This window comes from Pan paniscus, chromosome 18 (assembly GCF_029289425.2).
Source record: "Pan paniscus chromosome 18, NHGRI_mPanPan1-v2.0_pri, whole genome shotgun sequence".
Classification (NCBI taxonomy): domain Eukaryota; kingdom Metazoa; phylum Chordata; class Mammalia; order Primates; family Hominidae; genus Pan; species Pan paniscus.
The window spans coordinates 2,027,053-2,048,851 of record NC_073267.2 but is presented as its reverse complement, the minus strand read 5'-3'; the positions used below and the strand labels follow the sequence as shown (position 1 = coordinate 2,048,851).

General features: G+C 65.4%; 5 protein-coding genes across 18 annotated transcripts in view; 3 read left to right on the top strand and 2 right to left on the bottom strand.

Annotated features, from left to right (window-relative positions):
- Nucleotides 1–485: 485 nt before the first annotated feature.
- Nucleotides 486–9,006, bottom strand: EME2 (essential meiotic structure-specific endonuclease subunit 2). Of its 2 annotated transcripts, XM_003807608.8 has the most exons (9): nucleotides 8,751–9,006; nucleotides 8,384–8,520; nucleotides 7,873–7,965; nucleotides 7,090–7,181; nucleotides 6,814–6,907; nucleotides 6,538–6,653; nucleotides 6,236–6,425; nucleotides 5,883–6,154; nucleotides 486–3,758 (listed from the first exon to the last, which is right to left on the bottom strand). In XM_003807608.8, the coding sequence occupies exons 1-8, from the start codon at nucleotides 8,995–8,997 to the stop codon at nucleotides 5,984–5,986; spliced, it is 1,140 nt and encodes a 379-aa protein (XP_003807656.2). In that variant the 5' UTR covers nucleotides 8,998–9,006; the 3' UTR covers nucleotides 486–3,758; nucleotides 5,883–5,983. The 2 variants fall into 2 exon arrangements, with proteins under 2 accessions (XP_003807656.2, XP_057156139.1); XM_057300156.2 differs by lacking the exon at nucleotides 6,538–6,653 and having other exon boundaries at nucleotides 6,814–7,181.
- SPSB3 (splA/ryanodine receptor domain and SOCS box containing 3) lies at nucleotides 707–5,501 on the top strand. The gene is made up of 6 exons (XM_034939616.3): nucleotides 707–838; nucleotides 3,601–3,778; nucleotides 3,892–4,079; nucleotides 4,165–4,267; nucleotides 4,341–4,466; nucleotides 4,770–5,501. Exons 1-6 carry the CDS (start codon nucleotides 713–715, stop codon nucleotides 5,114–5,116), a joined length of 1,068 nt encoding a protein of 355 aa, XP_034795507.1. The 5' UTR covers nucleotides 707–712; the 3' UTR covers nucleotides 5,117–5,501.
- A 99-nt stretch (nucleotides 9,007–9,105) lies between the features above and the next one.
- MRPS34 (mitochondrial ribosomal protein S34) lies at nucleotides 9,106–10,330 on the top strand. 3 transcript variants are annotated; one of them, XM_003807610.7, is made up of 3 exons: nucleotides 9,106–9,426; nucleotides 9,579–9,621; nucleotides 9,712–10,330. In XM_003807610.7, the coding sequence occupies exons 1-3, from the start codon at nucleotides 9,106–9,108 to the stop codon at nucleotides 10,002–10,004; spliced, it is 657 nt and encodes a 218-aa protein (XP_003807658.3). In that variant the 3' UTR covers nucleotides 10,005–10,330. The 3 variants fall into 3 exon arrangements, with proteins under 3 accessions (XP_003807658.3, XP_008957989.3, XP_063454334.1); XM_008959741.6 differs by having other exon boundaries at nucleotides 9,691–10,330; XM_063598264.1 differs by having other exon boundaries at nucleotides 9,579–10,330.
- A 93-nt stretch (nucleotides 10,331–10,423) lies between these two features.
- On the top strand, nucleotides 10,424–11,876 carry NME3 (NME/NM23 nucleoside diphosphate kinase 3). Of its 4 annotated transcripts, none has more exons than XM_003807609.6 (5): nucleotides 10,424–10,736; nucleotides 10,815–10,945; nucleotides 11,054–11,155; nucleotides 11,232–11,344; nucleotides 11,459–11,876. In XM_003807609.6, the coding sequence occupies exons 1-5, from the start codon at nucleotides 10,691–10,693 to the stop codon at nucleotides 11,574–11,576; spliced, it is 510 nt and encodes a 169-aa protein (XP_003807657.1). In that variant the 5' UTR covers nucleotides 10,424–10,690; the 3' UTR covers nucleotides 11,577–11,876. The 4 variants fall into 4 exon arrangements, with proteins under 4 accessions (XP_003807657.1, XP_008957996.1, XP_008957997.1 ...); XM_008959748.6 differs by having other exon boundaries at nucleotides 10,485–10,736; nucleotides 11,232–11,336; XM_008959749.6 differs by having other exon boundaries at nucleotides 10,499–10,736; nucleotides 10,815–10,956; nucleotides 11,232–11,336.
- Nucleotides 11,877–11,900: 24 nt separating this feature from the next.
- MAPK8IP3 (mitogen-activated protein kinase 8 interacting protein 3) overlaps nucleotides 11,901–21,799 on the bottom strand; it is a 64,890-nt gene continuing 54,991 nt past the window's right edge. For 3 of the 8 annotated variants that reach the window (XM_063598207.1, XM_063598208.1, XM_063598209.1), the window contains 20 exons: nucleotides 21,579–21,660; nucleotides 19,666–19,796; nucleotides 19,416–19,472; nucleotides 19,141–19,311; nucleotides 18,401–18,527; nucleotides 17,985–18,080; nucleotides 17,736–17,894; nucleotides 17,017–17,182; nucleotides 16,053–16,235; nucleotides 15,786–15,975; nucleotides 15,547–15,666; nucleotides 15,392–15,472; nucleotides 15,224–15,291; nucleotides 14,898–15,046; nucleotides 14,460–14,631; nucleotides 14,277–14,390; nucleotides 14,088–14,126; nucleotides 13,817–13,996; nucleotides 13,569–13,718; nucleotides 11,901–13,492 (listed from right to left, as the gene is read on the bottom strand). In XM_063598207.1, the coding sequence (XP_063454277.1) occupies nucleotides 13,371–13,492; nucleotides 13,569–13,718; nucleotides 13,817–13,996; nucleotides 14,088–14,126; nucleotides 14,277–14,390; nucleotides 14,460–14,631; nucleotides 14,898–15,046; nucleotides 15,224–15,291; nucleotides 15,392–15,472; nucleotides 15,547–15,666; nucleotides 15,786–15,975; nucleotides 16,053–16,235; nucleotides 17,017–17,182; nucleotides 17,736–17,894; nucleotides 17,985–18,080; nucleotides 18,401–18,527; nucleotides 19,141–19,311; nucleotides 19,416–19,472; nucleotides 19,666–19,796; nucleotides 21,579–21,660 (2,557 nt within the window). In that variant the 3' untranslated portion in view covers nucleotides 11,901–13,370. Of the gene's footprint in view, nucleotides 13,719–13,816; nucleotides 13,997–14,087; nucleotides 14,127–14,276; nucleotides 14,391–14,459; nucleotides 14,632–14,897; nucleotides 15,047–15,223; nucleotides 15,292–15,391; nucleotides 15,473–15,546; nucleotides 15,667–15,785; nucleotides 15,976–16,052; nucleotides 16,236–17,016; nucleotides 17,183–17,735; nucleotides 17,895–17,984; nucleotides 18,081–18,400; nucleotides 18,528–19,140; nucleotides 19,312–19,415; nucleotides 19,473–19,665; nucleotides 19,797–21,578; nucleotides 21,661–21,799 lie in introns of all 8 variants that reach the window. The other 5 variants (XM_063598204.1, XM_063598205.1, XM_063598211.1 and 2 more) reach the window with 3 other exon arrangements.

The following is a 21,799-nucleotide window of genomic DNA, read 5'->3' as shown; positions in this document are numbered from 1 at the left end:
GGGCGTTGCCAGCCGCGAGCCCGGCGCAGGGGTCGACCCTGGAAGGCTAGGCGGGAACCCCGGAGCTGGCGAGGGAGGTGCCAGGCAGGTGGCCTGGGAAGCGCAGACCTGGCCCTCGCAGCCTTTTGCATTTTATACCATAACAGCGGCCAGCGCTGAGCAGGTTTTAAGATTTGTGTTTCACGAGGAGCCCTGGCGGTAGCGAGCGGAGGGGAGGGCGAGCTGCGCGGCCCAGGAGATGGTGGCGGGAGGAGGATGCAGGCGGGTGCGGCGGTCGGGCCGGGCGTGAGGGGAAGGTGTCGGGGAGCGGTCACGGTGCTTCTGGCATGAGGAACTGGGAGGCCGGAGATGCCATTTGTCAAACCGGACGACAGAGGAGGAGCGAGTGGAGGTTTTAGATGCCTGTGGGACAGGCGGGCGGGGCAGCCAGGTTCGTGAGGTGGAGTCGGAGAGAGGGGCTGGGATTCGCATTCCGGAGTCATGGGTGTCTGGGTGGCGCTTCACAGGATCTACCTGGGTTTTATTGAGCTGCTCAGTTCCTGGAGTGAGGTACGGGCTCCTGAAGCGTTCTGGAGCCCTGGCTGGGCACCGGTGCGGCCCCTGCAGTCCCCACTTTGAGTGGGTCCGTGGCCCAGCCTGGAAGCTCAGGGCTGGGAGTGCTGTGAGTCTTCCTTTGCCCAGAGCCTGTGTTTTCTTTTAGATTCTTTCCACCATGGCCAGACGCCCCCGGAACAGCAGGGCCTGGCACTTCGTCCTGAGTGCAGCCCGCCGAGACGCAGATGCCCGGGCCGTGGCTCTAGCAGGCTCCACTAACTGGGGCTACGACTCTGATGGGCAGGTAGGTCCCAGCGGGCGAGGCGGACGTGGCTGGCCTAAGGTGTGGAGATGCCCTAGGCAGGCAGGCAGGCAGGCAGGCAGGCATTACCTGAACAGGGAATCAGTCGGAGGAAAAGATGCTTCTGAGGCCAGAGGACCAGTCCAACCCCTGGGCCTGTCTCCTGGATGCGCCACATTCAGTAAGACTCTTTAATTTGGCAAAGGACACACACAGCCTCAGGGGTGACAGGACCTCAGAACACACTGCATTCTTCACTGTGCTTTCTCCTCTGAAACACATGGTGTATGGAGAGGTTGGCAGTTGCTTTTGGTTCATTCAACAGAAATTCTCCACTATGGGGCTGGGCACTGTGGCTCACACCTATAATCCTAGCACTTTGGGAGGCTGAAGCTGGAGGACCACTTGAGCCAGGAGTTTGAGACCTGCCTGGGCAACATGGTGAAACGCTGTCTCTACAAAAATTTAAAAAATTTGTCAGGCGTGGTGGCACGTGCCTGTAGTCCCAACGACTAAGGAGGCTGCGCTGGGAGGACTGCTTGAGCCAGGGAGGTCAAGGCTGCAGTGAGCCGTGATCACACCAGTGCGTTCCAGCCTGGGTGACAGAGCTAGACCCTGACTCAAAAAAAAAAAACAAAAAAATTCTTTGGTTTACCCAGCCCATTTCTGGAGGTGACCAATGTTAACTTGCTGGTTGTCCTACCAGACGCTGTTTCTGCCAGTACAAACATATACTCTTTGTTCACATATATGTGTGTTAAAAAACAAACAAACAAACAAACCCTGATCCTTGAAGGTAAAAATTTCTGCACTTGCTCAGGGAGGCCAGGAACCTGAAGGTATTCAGAACAGCTCAGGTGTTTGTCTGTCTGCAGCCCAGGTGATCTGACATGCTTGTGGGCTTTGCAGGCAGAGCTACCTGCACCCATGGCCCCTGACCCCCACCTTGGCAGACCCTGAGGGCAGCTGCCTGGCCTGACGGGGCGCAGTGAGGCTGGGAGGGGTGGGGGTCCCTGTGGGGGGTGATTTCCCAGTCGGTTTCCTGAGATCTCCCTCGGACCAGAGCAGGAGTGTGGCTGCGCCTCCCTGCCCCACTTCCAGCTGCCACAGGTCATGTGCCCTGGAGCAGTCTCTCCTGGCCTTGCAGGGTCATGGCTGTGGGATGCGGGCGTGTCCACAGGCCAGGCCAGTGTCTGACACACGCATGCTGCTTGTCCTCTGTCACCATGGGCTGTGTCCTTCCGGGGCGGCTGCTTGTGTGACCTGGTGCTGCTCTCTGCTGTCACAGCTCCCCTGCGCTGCTGTTCCGGCTCAGCCAGGTGTCCTGGGAGGGGTGGGCTCCTCTCCTCCGAGTGAGGACTCCCTAAGCCCGGTGGGTCCATTAGGCCTTGGGGGCAAATTGGGAAACAGGGTCCTTACCCACCGGGTGGGGGCCGTCCTGAGGTCTCCTGGAGCTCCCTGCTCCAGCCAGGGAGAGGCCCCCACCTGCCTTCCCGCCCGCCTACAGCTCCTGCAGGTCACATGCCTGAGCCTCACAGGCTCATGGCTGTGGGATGCAGGCGTGCCTGCGGGCTCGGCAGTGTTCAACACATGTGCTGCTTGTCCTGTGTCACCAAATGGGCCTGCAGTGTGTTGTGGGCAGGAGGTAGGCAGTGGCATTCAGTCTTTCTCCTTCTCCAGGGAACCTGGCCCTGGGCCTGCAGTGCAAGTGCTCAGTTCTGTGCCCGGGCTCCTGACTCAGGGGGTCTACCCTGGCTCTGAGGACCCGCACTTCTAGGCAGTGGGGTAGAGTTGTCTGGGCCTGCCTTGTCTGTGGGGTGGGGCCATCCCCTCCAGAGAGGACAGTGTCCTGCCCTGAAGCTGGCTTTGGATAGGTCCACGTTCACCTGGAAGCTGGTGGCGCCCATGTCATGGTCCCCTGTGGCTTCTCCTGGGGATCAATCACATCACCTCTCTGGACCAGCCCTCAACCCTCACTGTCACAAGGCCTCTGCCACAGGCCCCCCGCCACCACTTAGCACTCTCCCTGCTGACCCCCCAGTCCATTCAGCCCCTGGGTGGCCCCCACACAGCCTGTGACAGGGAGGAGGCTGGGGAGGGGCACTGCCTCCCACAAGGAGCTCACATTCTGGTGGGAGGAGGCCAAGAATCAGGACCAAGGAGAACTTCAGTGAAGCAAAAGAAGAAAAATGGAACAGGGGTGAAGGGGCTGGAGAAGCCTCAGGGAGGTGACAGCTGAAACCTGCACCAGGAGGGGCGGGGCCTGTAGTGGGCACTGGGCAGTAGGACCCTGTGGTGAGCCAGGTCTGCTCAGGTAACAGGAAGGTCGTTGGGCCACAGTGTGGTGGGGACTGCCCTGAGGCCAGGTGGCTGCAGCTGGGCCTGGTGTGGGGGTGGTGGCCTTGCCTGGGGGCCCCTGCAGGGCTGGCCTAGCAGGGAAGGTGTCCACACCATCTCAGCTCTGGGCAGGTGGGGTGGACCTGGGGCTTATCCACCATCTAGAAACCACTTGGAGGCCAGGCAGCCTTGGCTACTGCTCAGTGGCTGGGCCTCCGGGGCCCTCCTGGTCATGCAGAATGGGGCAGAGCCGGAGCCTGTTGGGAAGGAGCCTGGGCTGTGCGCTCGGGGTACTGTGAAGTCCCTGGAGGCCTGGACCCTCATCCTTTCCTGGGTGGGTCAGGGACAGGGTGGGACAGGGACAGAGGGCAAGCGTGAGAGGGTAGAGAGCTGGCAACAGGTAGGAACAGCCGGCCCTTCTCTCCCAGCACAGCGACTCGGACTCCGACCCCGAGTACTCCACGCTGCCGCCATCCATCCCCAGTGCAGTGCCCGTGACCGGCGAGTCCTTCTGTGACTGTGCTGGGCAGAGCGAGGCCTCCTTCTGTAGCAGCCTGCACTCGGCCCACCGGGGCAAGGACTGCCGCTGTGGAGAGGAAGACGAGTGTGAGCGTGGGGCCCAGCCCCTGCTGGGACTGCACTGCGGGCGGGCCTGGGGGCGGGCAGGGCAGAGCCCCATGGAGCTCTCAGGGCTGCCCCAGCCTGGGCCTCTCTTGCAGATTTCGACTGGGTCTGGGATGACTTGAATAAGTCATCAGCCACCCTGCTGAGCTGTGACAACCGTAAGGTCAGCTTCCACATGGAGTACAGCTGCGGCACAGCGGCCATCCGGGGCACCAAGGAGCTGGGGGAGGGCCAGCACTTCTGGGAGATCAAGATGACCTCTCCCGTCTACGGCACCGACATGGTAAGTTGCTTCAGCCCAGGGTGCTTCTGGGGAACCTGGCTCCGGCAGCCCAGCCCCGCGCCCTCTGCCTGGCCCCCGTTCCTAGATGGTGGGCATCGGGACGTCGGATGTGGACCTGGACAAATACCGCCACACGTTCTGCAGCCTGCTGGGCAGGGATGAGGACAGCTGGGGCCTCTCCTACACGGGTGCGTGAGGCCCAGGGTGGGGCGGGGCCGAGCCTGGAGCTCCCAGGCTCACTGCGACCCTGGCTGCCCCCAGGCCTCCTCCACCACAAGGGCGACAAGACCAGCTTCTCCTCGCGGTTCGGCCAGGGCTCCATCATTGGCGTGCACCTGGACACCTGGCATGGCACGCTCACCTTTTTCAAGAACAGGAAGTGTATAGGTGAGGCCGCCACAGGTCTTGAGCTCCTCTCAGCTGTCACCCCGAGGGAGGCGGCCACCGCACCCCAGCCCAGTGGACACTGAGGTTTTCCGAAAGGGTTCCTCCCAGAAGCCTGAGGCCCCAGGGTCCCAGGGGGTGGGACAGTGAGGCCAGGCTGGAGTGGCAGGGCCAGCGCGTGCACCCTGCCTTGCCTCAGCTGTGCCAGCTGCCCACCCGGGTGACTGTAGCGTGAGGTCTGAGGGGCCGCGCCCAGTAGCTGGCCCCTTCCCTGCCTGGGGTTCAGGCCGGGCCCCTCCCTTCCAGGTGTGGCAGCCACCAAGCTGCAGAACAAGAGGTTCTACCCGATGGTGTGCTCCACGGCGGCCCGGAGCAGCATGAAGGTCACCCGCTCCTGCGCCAGCGCCACCTCCCTCCAGTACCTGTGCTGCCACCGCCTGCGCCAGCTGCGGCCAGACTCGGGAGACACGCTGGAGGGTCTGCCGCTGCCGCCGGGCCTCAAGCAGGTGCTACACAACAAGCTGGGCTGGGTCCTGAGCATGAGCTGCAGCCGCCACAAGGCTCCAGCGTCCGATCCCCAGGCAGCGACCTCGGCCCACCCCAGCAGTCGCGAGCCTCGGCCCTGCCAGAGGAAGCGCTGCCGCCGGACCTGACTGACTGCCCAGTGGAACTGCCTTCTTGGGCTAGGACAGCCCCTTTCCTCCGTCCCTTCTTTCTCTGTCCCTTCCTTCCAGCCACACTCCAGGGCGGAGTTGGATGAGGCCCGTCCGGAGGGAGCCATCTCTTGCTCCCGAGGCTGGGACAGTCCTTTCTGGGGGGGCTCTAGGGCTCCTCTGCTGCTGTGCTGGGTGGGGAAGCGGCTGCCCTGAGCCCCAGGTCTTGTGGGAGGCTGCGAGGACGAGAGCCTGGCTGGAGCCCGCGTTGCCGTTCCCACAGGGCCTCGGTTTTTCCTAACTTGCTCTGCATGCTGTCAGTGGCTGCCCTGCCGTCATAGACTTAAAGGACTGCAATAAACGTAGAGTTGATGTCTAACACCCACATGGCGTGAGCTGAAACGTATCCGTGCAGAGGCCGGGTTTGCGAGCAGCCTGGGCCTTCTCCCAGGCCTCACTGCCCCTCCACATCCTTGGGAGTCCCCTACTGCTTCTGGCTGAGGGTGCCACACCCCAAGCCTCCAGGTGGCAGTGGGGCACTGGAGCTGCCTTCTGGTCCCTGCCGAGTGTGTGTGTGTGTGGGGGGGGGTGGGGGGCACAGCCCTGCTGCTGAGCTCCCCTGGGGCCTACGTGTTCAGGACTCAGCACAGGAACCGCCAGCCATCTGCCTGCCAGAAGCCCCTCTTCTCCTCCCAGCTACCTAAAACTTCCTCTGCAACCACCCACCCTCCCCCTGAGGTCAGACCTGCTCAGCCAGAGAACCCACCCAGGCTGAGGGTCCACATGTGGCTGGGGGTCCTCCCCCACCGCCCAAGGTGTCTGGTCTGTCCCCAAGGCTGCATGCTGTCCTGGTGGTCCCACGTGTGCTCAGGAGCCCAGGTCCAGCAGGAGATCAGGGTTGGCTGTGGTCAGGAAGAGGCAGATGCGGCGGGAGAGGTCAGGCCCCACCCTGCGGGGACGCCCACCTTCACTGGGCAGCACAGGAAGGTCGGCCAGGAGGCCCATGCGCTCCCGCTCCGTGCTGCAGGCCTCCAGCGCCTAGGAGCAGGCAAAGGCATGAGAGGGCGCCTGGGGACGGGGCTTCCGCACCTGGAGGGCTTCGAGGAGGCAGGGGCCCACCTGCTGCAGAAGGCGGGGGGAAGGGAAGGCTGTGACAACTGCATCAGCCACAGCTGGGCTGACCCGACTGAACTGCCTGATCTGCCTCCGCCAGGCCGCCTGCAGCCCTGTGCCGTCTCTTGCCACTGGCTCGCTGGCTGCCCAGCGCCCTGCTGTGCAGAAGGAGAAGGCCTGGGATTCCCGGTACTGCCTGGGGACAGGGAGAAGCCTTTTAGAACCTCATGTGAGCAGCTCCCCAAAGGCCGGGGAGGCACCACCACCTTGAGGTGATCCTGCCCCCCTTCAGCCTTGGCATCACGCACTTGAGGGGATACTGGGCGAGAGCCTTGGTAATGGCGCACACGTGCCGACTCAGCTCCTGCCAAGAGGCCACTAGTAGCACGTCCAGGTTTGCCCAGAGCTGCAGGAGTACCAGGGCCTGGGGAGGAGGCAAGCTGGTGGGCACGAGCCAGAGGAAGGCTACCTGGGACACACAGCTGATAGCTGCCCCATGTACCACGCTGGGAACCAAACCCAGCCAGCAGCCCAATCACTGGGACCCAGGCCACCTGACTCACCCAGCTCAGACAGGCCCTCACCTCTTCCACCTCCAGCCAGCTGACGGCCACCTCGGCACCGGCCACCTTCGGGCTCTCTGGCTGCTGTGTCCCCCGGGAAACGTGCTGGCGAGACCTGAGCAGAGGTGACCGTTCCTCCCCGCTCCCCATGGGGCCTGCCCTGCCCAAGCTTGGCCTCTGCCAGAGCCCACCTGGGGACGTGGGATCAGCTGTGCCACAGCAACCCCAGAAGTGTGCCCACCTCCCCTGAACCCCCGTCCCAGCCAGCCCTGCTGTGGGCATGAGAGTGAGCGGTACCACAGGTAGGCATCCAGCCCGATGACAGCCAGGTGGGGCCGGGCGGTGGTCTCAGGGGAGATCCAGGGCACCCAGCGGGTTGGGCCAGAGATCTGAAGATGAGAACGTGTGGCACAGTTGTTCACAGGAGGCTGCGGCCTACAGCCATGAGCCGCTACCAGGCCACAGCTGGTTTGCAGAACAGCAAGCCTGAAAAAGAGCCAGTGGTGCCGAGAGGAGCCTCTGTTCCGTTACCCCTTCTGAGAAAACCAGCTCTGTGCCTCCCACGAGGCCAAAGAGGCTAAGGAGACCCTGGAGTGGCTGCTAGGGCACATGTCAGTTCCATTGAGCCCCTCATCCTGGTCCACCTCTGTACTCCAGCCTAGCTTTGACCTAGCACAAAGCAGCGGCTTGAGAGACACTGATCCTGGGACACAGGGACCTGGCAGGGGGTCTAGCCTAACCCCACGCTACCTGGCACAACAGCACCTGAGCACTGCTCCTCGCAGGCAGGGGCCGGGCTGTCTGCTGTCAGAGGACGAAGCCTGCAGCCTACTGCCTGGACCCCGGCCTCCTGACACTTCTCAGGATCCTCTAGGAGCAGCTGTAGCCTCCGCAGATGCCCAGGAGCTTTCTCCATCTCACCCTAGAAACCTCTACGGCTTTGGATCAGAGAGGAGTCCTGGCCTGCCCCATGCCCCCTCCAGCCCTGTCTACAAGGGCAGGGACCGGCGGAGCAGGTGCCTCCCGGCTGGGAACCCACCCCTCCTGATTAGAGAGGGACTACTGCCACCACCCGAGCACCTGGGTCAGTGTGGCGACGCCCTGCAGAAACTCCTTGGGCTCCAGCAGCAGCAGCAATTCCTGTTCACCTGCAGCCCACACTTCAGGAGGCAGCTGTGGGGACATGGGGACGCGCTGCTGCCTGTCTCAACCCCGGGTGCCCCAGAGGCCCTGCCTGGGCAGTCCAGCAGCAAAGCGGTTCGTGGCCCCAGCCAAGCCCAGGCCCTGACAGGCCTGCTCTACAGAAGCCCAGTGTTCCCTTTCCTGCCAAGGCCAAGCTCAGGCCAGGTCTCTGTGGCCGGCAGGAATCCTGACCACAGCCTGACTCGGGACGGAACCTTTTCCAGCCAGCTCAGCTCTATACCAGCAGAACGGCTTGGGCACCTCCACTTCCCGTTCTCCATCCTTGCTTTACCCATCCGCGAGAAGCGCACGGCCCAGGGCAGCAGCCTCAGGGACAGCTCCAGGGCTGAAATCATGGAAGCAAAACAGCCAACTCGGGGCTGGCCCTCGGGAACCCGCGACCACTCACGCTGCGGGGGCAGGGGTCGGGACTCGCTCGGGTCCACCGCAGGCTGCGGGCCGGGCGCTGGGGCTCGATGCGGCACTCGCAGCCCAGGGCCTCCAGGGCCTCCATCAGGACGTCGGCACCGGCGTCTTCCAGGATGGCTGGGACCGGGGGAGAGGAGCGCGGTCACTGCTTCCTTCCACCCTCGCGAGCGCCCTACCTGGGCGGGTGGCCGGACCGGGGAGTCTGCATTCGGCCCAAACCCCCGACTGGGAGGCGGGCCCGGCCCCAGGCCCCTCGGCGCGCGCGCCCCGCCCAGTCGGACAGAGGGCGCCGCCTGGCGGAGAAAGGCCTTTCCTACCCCGTGTATCGCCCGTGCCCTCCGCCGCACCTGTGTCCACGCACACCGCGAGGCGCTTCAGGACCTGCTCCGGCCGCAGCAGCCGCAACGCCTCGGCAGCCGCCCTGCGCTCACCCGCTGGGTCCCGGGCTCTCGCGGCGGCCTCCGAGCCGGCGGAGTCCTCAGCGTCGGAGTCTGAGATCTCCCAGGTTGGAGGTCGCCGCTGACCGCTCCCGCCCCGTCCGCGGCCCCGGCCCTGGCAAGAGACCCCCGCCCTCCCGGGTCCAACCCGCGCCATGGCCGGACCGACCTCTTCCTCTCTTCCGGCCGCGACCGAACACTTTAGCCTGGGACACCGGCCTCTTCCGGTGACTTCCGGCCGCACCGCTGAGGACGCGGACCCGCCATGGCGCGGAAGAAGGTGCGTCCGCGGCTGATCGCGGAGCTGGCCCGCCGCGTGCGCGCCCTGCGGGAGCAACTGAACAGGCCGCGCGACTCGCAGCTCTACGCGGTGGACTACGAGACCCTGACGCGGCCGTTCTCTGGACGCCGGCTGCCGGTCCGGGCCTGGGCCGACGTGCGCCGCGAGAGCCGCCTCTTGCAGCTGCTCGGCCGCCTCCCGCTCTTCGGCCTGGGCCGCCTGGTCACGCGCAAGTCCTGGCTGTGGCAGCACGACGAGCCGTGCTACTGGCGCCTCACGCGGGTGCGGCCCGACTACACGGCGCAGGTGCGTGCACCCCGTCCGCACCCCGCCCCTGCAGCCGCCTGGTCTCCCCGCCTCCCCTCCTCCCTGCAGGTTTGCGTGGCTGAGGCTCCCACCTCCTGACCTCGGGGGCCGAGAGCTTTGCGAGCTGACCCCGCTTCCTTCTGGCTTTGCAGAACTTGGACCACGGGAAGGCCTGGGGCATCCTGACCTTCAAAGGTAAGGATCGGGAGAGCGGGTGCTCGGCAGTTCGATGCCGACCGCCGACGGCACAGCAAGTGTGTGCAGACGCCTCTTTTCCTTCATCAGGGAAGACGGAGAGCGAGGCGCGGGAGATCGAACACGTCATGTACCATGACTGGCGGCTGGTGCCCAAGCACGAGGAGGAGGCCTTCACCGCGTTCACGCCGGCGCCGGAAGACAGCCTGGCCTCCGTGCCGTACCCGCCTCTCCTCCGGGCCATGATTATCGCAGAACGACAGAAAAATGGAGACACAAGCACCGAGGAGCCCATGCTGAATGTGCAGAGGATACGCATGGAACCCTGGGATTACCCTGCAAAACAGGAAGACAAAGGAAGGGCCAAGGGCACCCCCGTCTAGAATGCCAGAACCAGCGGGTGGCCTTAGGGGCTGTGAGGCAGTAGGGACCTTATTGATGAAAGAAACCGTCTTTGCGTTACACCCGAGTCTGCCTCTCGGAGCAGGGAGCTCACCTTCCGCGACGTGTTCTGAGGGTCTGCATCTTAGGGGGAAGGGCTGGGGCAAATCGTCACCTGTGCCTTTCCTCTGGTCCTGCTGCCCCCACACCCAACTCCGAGGGCCCACGCTGGGGAAAGCGGGAAGCGCTCGCTCCCTTTCCCCCATTAGTGCTCTCTCTGCCTGGATCCCGGCAGAAGCTATGAAAGGGAATAAAGAGAAAAGAAGTACCCAGGGTCCTGGTGTCTTTGCGCGCTGTCTTTAGGACCGGGGAGAAAAGGGCTGACGCTGTGGTCGTGGCCCTGGCCGGGGGGGCGCGGGGGGGGCGGGGTTCGGGCGGTGCGGAGCAGGGCGCCGCGTGGGTGGAACCACCTGGGCGGGTTGTGGGGGATACAGTTAGTGTCCGAGCTACTGGAGGAGACTTGGCCTCCGCAGCTGCCCTCCGGCCCCCCACGGCTGCCGGGTTCCGGGGTGCAAGTGAAGCAGCCTCCCCGCGGAGGCCGCCGCGCCCCGACCAGGCCTCTTTAAGCGCAGGCCCCGCCCCGGGCGCCACCGCCCCGCCCCGCGGATCCCGCTCCCACACCGCCATCATGATCTGCCTGGTGCTGACCATCTTCGCTAACCTCTTCCCCGCGGGTGAGCGGCGCGGCGCGGGCCAGGGGCGGGAGGCCGGTGCTGGGCCGGCCTGACGGCCCGTCCCCGCCTGCCCCGCAGCCTGCACCGGCGCACACGAACGCACCTTCCTGGCCGTGAAGCCGGACGGCGTGCAGCGGCGGCTGGTGGGCGAGATTGTGCGGCGCTTCGAGAGGAAGGGCTTCAAGTTGGTGGCGCTGAAGCTGGTGCAGGTGGGGGCGCGGTGAGCGAGCGGGGGCGCGGTGTGGGGGGAAGGGGAGCGGGGACCTGGGGACGCCTAGGTGCCGGGTGCGGGCGCAGGCGGCCTGACCCTTCCGCAGGCCTCCGAGGAGCTGCTGCGTGAGCACTACGCCGAGCTGCGTGAACGCCCGTTCTACGGCCGCCTTGTCAAGTATATGGCCTCCGGGCCGGTGGTGGCCATGGTGAGTACCCGGGAAGCGGGCGGGCGGCCCCGGGACCCCCATCCCCGCGTGATACCGCGCCCGTTCCCCCGCACAGGTATGGCAGGGGCTGGACGTGGTGCGCACCTCGCGGGCGCTCATCGGGGCCACGAACCCGGCCGACGCCCCGCCCGGCACCATCCGCGGGGATTTCTGCATCGAGGTTGGCAAGTAAGGCCCGCCCCGGGGACGGTCCCAGCCCCGTCCGGCCTCCCCCTGTTCAGCCTGCGTGGTACCCGTGCCGGTGGTCTCTTTCCCACGCTCACGCGCGTCTCTTCCGCGCAGGAACCTGATTCACGGCAGCGACTCGGTGGAGAGTGCCCGCCGCGAGATCGCGCTCTGGTTCCGCGCAGACGAGCTCCTGTGCTGGGAGGACAGCGCTGGGCACTGGCTGTATGAGTAGCCCGGCAGATGCGCGTCGCAGAGGCTCTCACACTCCAGCCTCCTCCAGAGGGCCCAGGTGGCCGGGCTTCTGGCCCCACCCCACAGCGCTTGGAGCATCCCTTTGGACGGGCTGCTGAACATCCACCTGTCTGGACGTTGCATTGAGGGTGGCGCAGGCCTCTCCAATCCCTGGCGTTCCTGCCCGAGGAGCTGCTCCAGGAGCCTGCGCGGCTCGCCTGGAAACGTGCCAGGACACTGTCCTGGTGCCCAGCCCAACGTGGTCCAACTTTTTTTATAATAAAGTCCTCGTTTTCGTGTCGGTTTGGGCCCAGAAACAGGCAGCTACGACGTTAAGACGTTTATTACATACAGAGCAGATATGTGGGTTTGCTTGCAGGGCCAAAGCCTGAGGAGAATCGTCACCCCTCCCCCAGCCGCCCCACTGCTCAGCCCGGAGTCACTTCGAGATCCTGGGGGAACAGACGAGGGAGCAGACATACATCACAGTGGAGGTGGCAGGGTGGTGGGGAGAAGCCGGCAGCGCAGCGGCTGCAGCCCTCGGTGGCCAGCGGGGCTTGTGGGGCAGCTCCCCAAGATCTGTGCTTCTCTGGTTAGGGGTGGGCGCGGGGGCTGGGCTGCCCTCATAAGGGCTTCCCAGACAGGAGTGCAGTGGACCAGGCCCAGCTGGGCAGGGAGAGCAGTCCAGGGTGGCGTCTGCCCTCTGCGGGCTTGGAGTCGGCTGGGGGCGGCTCCATCCTCAGCCCCACGGGCCTCTGCTTGGTGGCCTCTCTGTTGCTCCCTGGGAGCAGGCCACAGCGGGCAACCCTAGGCACTTAGTAGCGTGTCTGGGAGCTGGGCTCCGTGGAGCCCCGTGCAGGAGGCAGGCCCCGGGAGCACATCATCCCCCATCAACCTGAGGCTGAGCCTGTGTCCTAGGACTGATCCCGGAGAGGCCAGGGGCCTCCCCTTCTTCCTGAGGCCTGGGCCTGCCCTGGCAGCCTGAGAAATCCCACCCTGGGGGCTTCTGGGAGGGACAGGACTCCAGGGCCCACTCTTCCAAGGTGAGTCTTCTGCCCAGGCAGAGCCTGGGGGGACACGGGTCAGAACGGGGCTGGCGAGAGCCTGCCTGCATGGGCAGGATGGGGTAGCAGTCTCTGTTCTCAAGCAGCTGCCCCAGGGAGCCGGGCCTCGTGCTTTTATGCCAGCTCCCTGGGCAGGGGACAGCTGGGGTTGGGACAGACAGGATAGAGGCTTGACGACGGGGAGGCCCCAGAGAAGGCCGGCTGGGGTGCAGGCACCTGGGCAGCCTGAGGCCCACCTCCCTGGGCAAAGGCTAGTGCCTGGCCCAGCTCCCCTAGGCAGAGTGAGGGCCCAGGAGGCAGGGTGGCCCCATGAGCAGCATGCAGAGGTGGGCCCAGGGCAGGCAGCCTCGGCGACGGGGAGCCCCTGCCTCCTCCAGGGGTGCTGGGGAGTAGGAGGCCCAGGGTAGAGCCAGGACCACCTCAGATTCTGCCTGCGCTGGGCCCAAGGTGCCCTGGACTTGAGGACTCTGGGCTGGAAGCTGGCCAGGAGCTGCCCGGGAAACTGTCCCGAGAGCATCTTCCCCTCGGGTGGAAGCACCCCTCCCCTCCTCTTCCCAGCTGATCCGCATCCCCGCACTCCCTGCCCGCTGGAGGGGCCAGACTCAGGTGAAAGCTGCAGGTTGAGAGGTTAGAAGAGGGGCGGCGGCGCCTGGCTGGCTACCCCGCGGGGCGGGCGGGGGTCAGGTGGTCGGGGGTCCTATGTACAGGTCGGGCCAGGCAGGGCAGCAGCTTCACTCGGGGGTGTAGGACACCTGCCACACGATGATGTGACTGCGCTCTGCCTTGGACAGCACGGGCTTCACCTGGCTCATGTCCCCTGCGCCCTCCTCCGTCTCGTCGTCCTCTCCATCTCCTGCGGGCAAAGCAGCAGAGTGAGGGCCAGGCTCCCCCCGCGCCCAACCTCAGCCCTGTCCCTGGGCCCCGCTCACCAATGCGGAAGTCGATGTAGCCCTCCCCGCCGCTCAGCACCAGCACGTTCCGCAGCTTCTGGCCCTCGACCTCCGAGGCAGGGGCAGCTGGCCCAGGGCCCTCGGCTGGGCTGTCCAGCACGCTCCCATTCAGGGTGGCCAGCACGTTCCCTGGGATGGCAGAAGCGATTCAGGACAGCGGCCTCCTGGGGGAGGCGGCGGCCACTGGCATGCAGGGGATGTGGATGGCAGGAGGGGCCCAGCCTCACCTGGCACCGAGACAAAGAACTTCACGGCATCGCGGTGCCCATGGAAGCATAGCTGGGCCTGGGCCATGGAGCAGTAGGGGATGAAGCTGCTGGCTGCCCTGTCACTGCTGTCATCACCATACACGTGGATGATGCCCCCGGGACGGGCGCCCTCCCCAGAGGTGGGGGATGTCTTATTGGCTGCAGGGAGAGAACCCAGAGGCGCTAGGCCCGCATACAGGTGGAGGGTGGGAGAGGCTCCCGTGAGGGGACACGAGGTGGCTGGGCTTACCTCGGAGCCCCAAGAGCTGGCCTCGGTGCAGGACCACAGCTGGGGACATGGGAGGAGCATGGGAGAAGAGGAGAGCGGTCAGCGTAGGGGCAGCAAGGCACCCTCCCAGGTGGCCCTGCAGAGCCACCCCGTGAACCCACGTACACCTCTGGCAGCACCACTGCCCCTGCAGGGGTGCAGGCCACTCACTCTCTGTCAGGGGGATGGAGATGACCACTCCGTTGCCGGTGCCCACCCAGAGCCGGCTGCCCGCGACAAGCAGGGCCGTGATGCGTACGAAGGAGAAACCCAGCTTGCCAGTGCCTGTGGGGGAGAGCGGTCAGGGTGGCTGGCCTTGAGCCCCCCACCGCCCCACCTGGCGTGGCCCCTCACCTAGCATCTTGCTGACATAGGGCTCAATGTCCACGTCCTGTAGATGCTGGTGCGTGTGTGCGTGGTAGAGCCGCAGGGTGGAGTCCAGGCGGATAGACACCCATACGCCATCGCCGATCCACGCCAGCTGCCGCACCTGGCTCTCCCGCCGTGGGTGGGCGTCAAATGACTTCTGTGGAGTCATGGCTGCCCATCAACAGGGCTGGGGAGAGGAGAGGAAGTGGGGAGCCCCAAACCTGCCACAGCTCCAGGGCCACCTGCAGCCCCCTCAGACCTCCCAGCCAGCGCCTGCTTTGCGCCTGTTCGAGCCTGAGTCATAGGTGGTATGGGGGAGATGGGCCCCACGTAGGGCCTCGTAGACTTCCGTATGGAAGATGCGGGAGAGCTGCTGGCCAGCAGGAGCCTCTTCCCCTCCCCGGGGCCCTGGCCGGCACTCGCCTCTATCTGCATGGTCTTGGGCTGGATGACGTGCACCTTGTTCTTGTAGCCACACCACACGCGGTCGTACACAACAGCCATGCAGCGGATGGAGTGGTGCGGGTGGCCCAGGTCCATTAGGTGATAGTTGCTCAGATCCCACTGGCCATCTGGAGGGAGCCCCGGACACCTGCTCAGGCCTGGCCAGGCCCCACCTCTGCTCAGGGCATCGGGTTGAGATACCCACTGCCAGACTAAGGAGAGGCCTGGAACCCCGGGAGCCCCTTGGCTAAACACTGCCAGGGCCATCAGCTGCCACCCACACACCCCGTGCTGCCAGGCCCCACCTTCACCACGGTGGAAGATGGCCAGGGTCCCATCCGCCAGAGCCACCAGCACACGGCCTTTGACATGCCTGAAACAGGAATGCGGTGAGCCTGGTTTGGGCCAGGCTGTGCCGGCCCCCTCCGCCCCGTTCCCCCGCACCGCCCGGCCCTCGGTCTGGGGTCACCCACACCAGGCTCAGCACAGAATCCTTCAGCTTGATGGAGTGCAGGCACTTCTTCCAGTTGGCCACAGCCGAGTGCACATAAAGCCTAGGGAAGGAAGCGGCGATGGGCGAGGGGCTCACCCAGGACCCTCCCTCCACCTTGCCCCGGGCCCTTCCTACCAGCCGTTCTGGGCTCCCAGCCACATGGTGGGTGCAGCACTGCTGCCTGCTCCCGTGGGGTCCACGCTGGGCTCTGGCTCTGGCCGTGTGCTGCTGCTGTCAGGCTCTGGCCCGTTCTCACTGCAGGAAGAACGGTGGCTCCAGGGGGGGCCACGGAGCACGCACCTGCCCCAAGACCCCGAGGCCCTTCCCACCTCTGCAAGCCTTCCCTCTGCTCCTGCCCCAGCCCAAGAGCTCACCTGCCAGGCTGGGGGCCAGAGGACGGGGTCGGGGCTGGGTCAGTGAAGACGTGCTCTGTGAGAGGCCCGGGCCGCAATGTGGCTGTCTCTGGCTCACTGGGCCCAGGGTCTGGCACCTCCGTGGCCTCTGTGGCCTCCTCTGTGGACTGGGATGGGTTGACCTTCCCGTTGGCGATGGTGGCCACCTCCCCTGTGTTAGGAGAGGTGAGCTTGGGCTGGGCAGAAACGTGGGAATGAGGGGATGGGGAAGACTCACCCAGGACTCACCCTGCCCCTTGTCTAGCACTGGGGTGTCCCCTCGGGAGGAGCAGTTGCTCCGTGGCACGTTGCAGCGGGTGGCACAGCCCACCAGGGTGATACCGGCCAGCACGCCATCTGCGCCCGGGTCCTCTGGGTTCACGTCGCTGTCCAGGAACATCTCCCCGGGGGGGTAGTCGCTGTCGCTGGCCGCTGGGGAGAGGGACGGCCCATCAGCCTGTGCTGGGGAACCCACTACTGCAAGGGCGTGCCCAGCACTTACACAGGGGCAGAGGGAGCCGGGGCTGGCCTTCCACTTTCCCAGCAGACCCAGCTCCCACACATGCTCCACCCACAGCCCACCCACGACCCTCTGCCTGGAGGCCTGGGACTCCAGCAAGCCTGCTCTGTTGGGTGGGCCCCTGGGCCAAGGGGAGCTGAGTAGTAAGACTCTGGTTCTGGGAGCAAACAACCTGTGATCCTGCGGCAGACCCTCAAGACCCCAGACGGCCCTGTGGTTTCACACCAGAGACCTGGCAGAGCCCTCGGCACCCCTTCGTCCTCCCAGTGTTGGGGCTGGCCCAGAACATCACCAAGGCTACTGCCCACAGGGGTGACACGAAGCTCCTCACCCACACCCCCTTAGCCCCTTCGGCCCAACTGGAGGTTTCACATTCAGCATGAGGAAATGTTTTCCTGTGGTCTCCGAGTGATGCTTCAAGCTGCAGGCCGTGCCCACCCGTCGCCCTCTAACCAGGTGAGCGTGGGGTCCCGAGTAGGTAGGGAGAAGAGGCCGAGGCCGCCGCGAGCTTCCTCCCAGAACCGGGGCCCAGGGCCTCACTTGACTGGGTGCCGCCCCTCCCACCGTCCACTGCCACATTCCCGTGTCCGCAGGACACCCCGAGAAGGCAGCTGCCGTGTGGCAGGGCTTTTACTTAGCTTGCTAGTAAAAGGGAGTGGCGCCCGAGTGGAAACGCCCACTCCAGCTGCTCACCGGGGATGCTGGAGATGCACAGCACGTGCGCGTTGCAGACGGTGAACTGGTCCACCACCGTGCCCGGCTGGTTGGCGTCGATGATCACCACCTTGCTGGTGGTCAGGGTGCTGGTCAGGATCCACACCCGGCTGGAGGTGGCGTCCATTTCAGGGAGCTCCTTGGCCTGTTTCAGGGCACGGGATCAAGGTCAGAGCCCGAGCTTGAGGCTACCCGGTGGCAGCACGGGGCCATGGAGCTCCCAGGATCTGTCAGGATCCAGCCTTGACTACAGCTTGAGGGGACATGGCTGTCCTCCCCCAGGACCAGAACAATGCGGACTCAGGACTGCACTCTAAAGCACTCACAGACACGGTTTTGCCTCCACAGAGGAGGCCCCTGAGCTCCAAGAGGCCCAAGCTGGGCATAAAACTAAGCCTCCCACCACTGGGAAGCAAGCTCTGCCGCTCCTGGGCTCCTCTGTGCCTGCTGCCTGCCTGACCCCTGCAGCCCAGTGCAGGCCCACTCCAGGCCACCTGGGGGGTGAAAACTGAAAACCCAGAAGGCGGCTCAGTCCTGGGGAGGGAAGACACTGCTTCCCGCAGTCTAGGAGCCCCTGCGCTGCCCTGCTTCCGGGTGCTGTCCCCAGCTGTCCTGTGTCTCACTCCCAGCATGCTCTGCAGCTGAGCTGTCCTGAGACTAAGCCAGGGAGGGTGCCCGGTGGCCTCGGCCATGCTCACCTTCTTCTTCTCGGGAGACGTGTGGGCGCTCTTGGGCTCGCCGTCTCCTTCGCGGTCGCAGGTCAGGGGATCGCGGCCTGGCGCTGGCTTGACTCCATTCCCAGCATCGTCCTCATTGGGCCTCCACCCGCTCAGGTTGACGCCCGCGGCACACCACAGCTGCAAGGGCAGGGCCGAGGTCGGGTGTCACCGGCACTCCCCAGCCTCCCGCTCGCCCAGCCAGCCTGAGCGGGGTCCTCGCGGGCTCACCTTCATGGTGGGGTCCTTCTCCACCAGAGGGCGGCAGTACACCGGCACCGGCACGTTCTTCATCCGCGTGTCCTCCTGGCCCCCGTTGGGACTCAGCTGCAGGGAGCAGGGAGGCGCCGTGGGCACGAGCCCTGGCTCCTACCCATCCCTCCAGAAATCTGAGACAGGTAGAGCTGCCAGCTTCTGGCGGCAGAGCCACTTCAAGACTGGAGGCAGGTGGGGGCGTGGGAGCTGCGGGGCTCCTTCTCCGACCCTCCAGACCCCTGCCCAGGAGGCTCACTAGGAACCTGCCAGGCCCCGCCCCACCCGCCGTCCTCTCCCACCCCCTAGCACTGCCCCGCCCCACAGCGCCCCGCCCCTTACCCACGCCCCGCCTCTGCGGGGCCCCGCCCGGTCCCCGCAGCGCCCGCCCGCACCTGCTTGTACTTGGCGGGCAGGCTCCAGCCGCAGGCCTGCAGACGGCCGTCGTCGTTACGCACGTGCTCACGCACCTGGCGGTACTGCTCGCGCTTCTGCTCTCGACGGGCGGAGGACGTGCAGTCGCTGAGTGGAAGAATGATGGGTGATGTCTCTGTCCAGGGTGAGCGGCCCCCACAGTGCCCCAGGCTTGTCCTGGGGGAGGTCACGGCAGGGAGGCCCGCCTGGGCCCATCCTCGCCTTTTCCCGGCACCGGGTGCCCAGCTGGGAAGGGTGGCTTTCCTGGCACCGGCTATGCCCCTGGGCTTGGAGGCCACAGCTGGCCCCTGCTCGACCCAGAGGCTGCTCTGCTGCCACAGTCACTGAGGGCTCCACAGACCGGGACCTGGAGTGCTGCCGGGGCACAGGCATGGCCAGCGACTCCCTGCTGGACAGACGCCTGAAATGGCTCCTTGCTGCAGAGGCCACCGTGGAGCCCAGCACAGCCCCCTGACTGTTGGTGGGCACAGCCTCTGCCAAGGGACATCCTGAACCAAATACCGTGCAGCCAAAGCAGCCCAGCTCCCCGCTGCAGGGAGGGGCAGGCAGTGTGCAGGGAGAGGTCACGACCCCTGGCATGTGGCCAGCAAGGTGGAGGCTGCCCTCAAAGTCCCGCTTCAGGGCCTGGAGGGGAGGAGCCTCAGGACAGGGCCTCCCCAACCCCATTGCAGGCCACAAGTGGGGGCTGCGGGACACTCACTCGTCAGGGAAGAATTCCAGGGGCCGGCTGCCTGCCGAGATCGGGCACATGGCATGGTTGCGGCGCTGGCTGAAGCCGGCAGTGGTGGGTGACTTGTAGTGGATGTTCACCGAGGGGTAGGGGCGCTTGGCCGGAGGGGGGCTGGAGGAGGAGCTGAAGAGGCGGCTGAAGCTGCCGGAGGCACAGGGAGGTGAGGGGTGGGCAGAGGACCAGGGAACCTCCCTGCCCCTTCCCCTGCAGCTGCTGCCCACATCCCCCAGGGGCCCCCAGCTTACAACTGCCAGATGGTCGACTTCTTCTTCTCCTGGACGGATGGGTGCTCTCGGGACGCTCTGCAGGGGAGGGCACAGGGAGCAACCTGCTAGTGCCCTCACGCCTCCCTTACCTGCGACTCTCTGGCTCCCGCCAGGAAGCACCCAGCGCACTTCAGTCCCCCCAGAAGACAGGGAGGTGCAGAGGAGGGAGCCGCAGTCCTGCCGTCAGGGATGATCCCGCAGCCCCTCCTGGGGTGGCCGCAACTCCCACCTGATCATCTCAGTCCACCGCACAGCCTCCTGCAGCTCCATCAGCCGCTCCTTGTACTGGTTCCGCTCCATGAGCACACGGGCCATCTCCACCCGCGTGAAGCGGCGGCGCTGGGCCATGGGGATTTTGTCCTGCGGAGGGAGGGGCACAGAGGCTCAGCCAGCCCTCGGAGGCCGGGTGACACCTGCTTCCTCCTGGGGTGCCTCCACGTATAGGTGGATCTCAGTGCCAATTTCCTTCAGATCCTCAGGCAAGAAGCGGTGTGGAGGGGTGTCGGCAAGGGGGGAGGGGAACTCGGAGTCGGCCTGACCCTGCCAGGGCTGCCGTGACACGCTTGAGGCACGATGTGGGTGATCTTCCCTGCGTGTCCGTGGAGGCCCCAGATGCCTCAGGTGAGGTGCAAGTGGGACTGCTCCAGTGTGAAATGAGCAGACGGGACGCTCTAGAAGGGTCCAGCCAGCTGAACGCTTTGGGTTCTGACAGACCCGTGTGGGGCCTGCGGTCCCTACCCAGGGCTGCTCAGCAGAGCTGCCAGGGAGCGGGGAAGTGCGAGTCCCCACAGGGCCCCTGGCACTCAGCGCTCCGTGCTTGCAGGTGCACGTCCAGCCTCAGGCCGTGACAAGGGGCAGAGGCCCAGGACCGGTGGCACCTTCAGCTCACGTAGGAGGGGCTGCGGGGGGGGACATGACTCGCCTTCCACTTGTGTTTCTCCTAGACCATGGGGGGTGCGGGGTGCACGGGATGGCCAGAGACATACAACCTCACTTTATGGTCACCACGGCCCCCAGGTGACTGAGCTAGTGCAGGTGAGGCCGGCATCCTCCCTGGAGCCGGGCCTGCTCTCCTTAAGGAGGCCGGTGGCCAACTGACAGGCAGTGCTCTCTCTGGCCTCTCCCCTGGAGGGGTGGTGGTTCTAAAGGGGAGGGCCTGCAATGCCTAGGCAGCAGAGAGCTTGCCCTGGGGCCTCCCGGGCTCCTCAGGGGTGGGGTAGGTCCTGAGAAGGGGACAGCAGGTGACTGACTTGGAGCACTGGCCAGGCTGCAGAGCCAGGGACACCCGCTTGTGACCATACAAAAGGCAGGCACCAGGACTTGGGTGCTGACAGGGGACCCGGCATCCTGCCAGGGCTGTGGTCCTGCCCAAGGGCCTGATTCTGACTCCATGTGGTCTCAGGAGTGGGGTGGCAGATGATGCCGCTGGGGTCAGGTGTCACCCAGGAGAGGGGGGAGAGCTGTCAGCCCAGAAGAGCCGGCGAGTCCCCAGGAGCCCGCCTGGGCCCCCTGCCCGTGCCCACCCCAGCCCTGCATGTGAATAGTGGGATATACTGATTCTGTACAGAGACAGAAGGGCCGGTGAGTCCCCAGGAGGCACCCCGCATGCCCATGCCCCGAGTGTGAATAGTAGGATATACTGTGTGTGAATGGTGAATGGTGGCCGCCCAGCGTGTGAATGTGTGGGAATGATGGCTGCCCCACGTGTGAATGCGTATGAACAGTGGTCACCCAGCGTGTGAATGTGTGGGAACAGTGGCCGCCCCGCCTGTGAATGGTGAATGGTGGTCACCCTGTGTGTGAATGGTGAATGGCGGCCGCCCCGCCCGTGAATGGTGAATGGTGGCCGCCCCGCCTGTGAATGGTGAATGGTGGCCGCCCCGCCTGTGAATGGTGAACGGTGGCCGCCCCGCCTGTGAATGGTGAACAGTGGCCGCCCCGCCTGTGAATGGTGAATGGTGGCCGCTCTGCCTGTGAATGGTGAATGGTGGTCACCCTGTGTGTGAATGGTGAATGGTGGCTGCCCCGCCTGTGAATGGTGAACGGCGGCCGCCCCGCCCGTGAATGGTGAAAGGTGGCTGCCCCGCCTGTGAAAAGTGAATGGTGGACGCCCCGCATGTGAAGAGTGAAGAGTGGATGTACCGATTCTGTACAGAGATAGCTGCTTACATCCTCCGCCTCTTCTTTGGGTTCACGGCGGGCGATGATGGCCTCGGACTTCACTCTGTGGGAAGGGGAAGGAGGCAGGGAGGGTGAGGGCCTCCCAGGGGCCTCGGGAACACATAGCGGGCAGTGCCCGCCCCGAACTTGTGTCCTTGCCTCTGTGCAGGGCTGGGGGCTCTCCCCACAGGGACCCCTTCAGC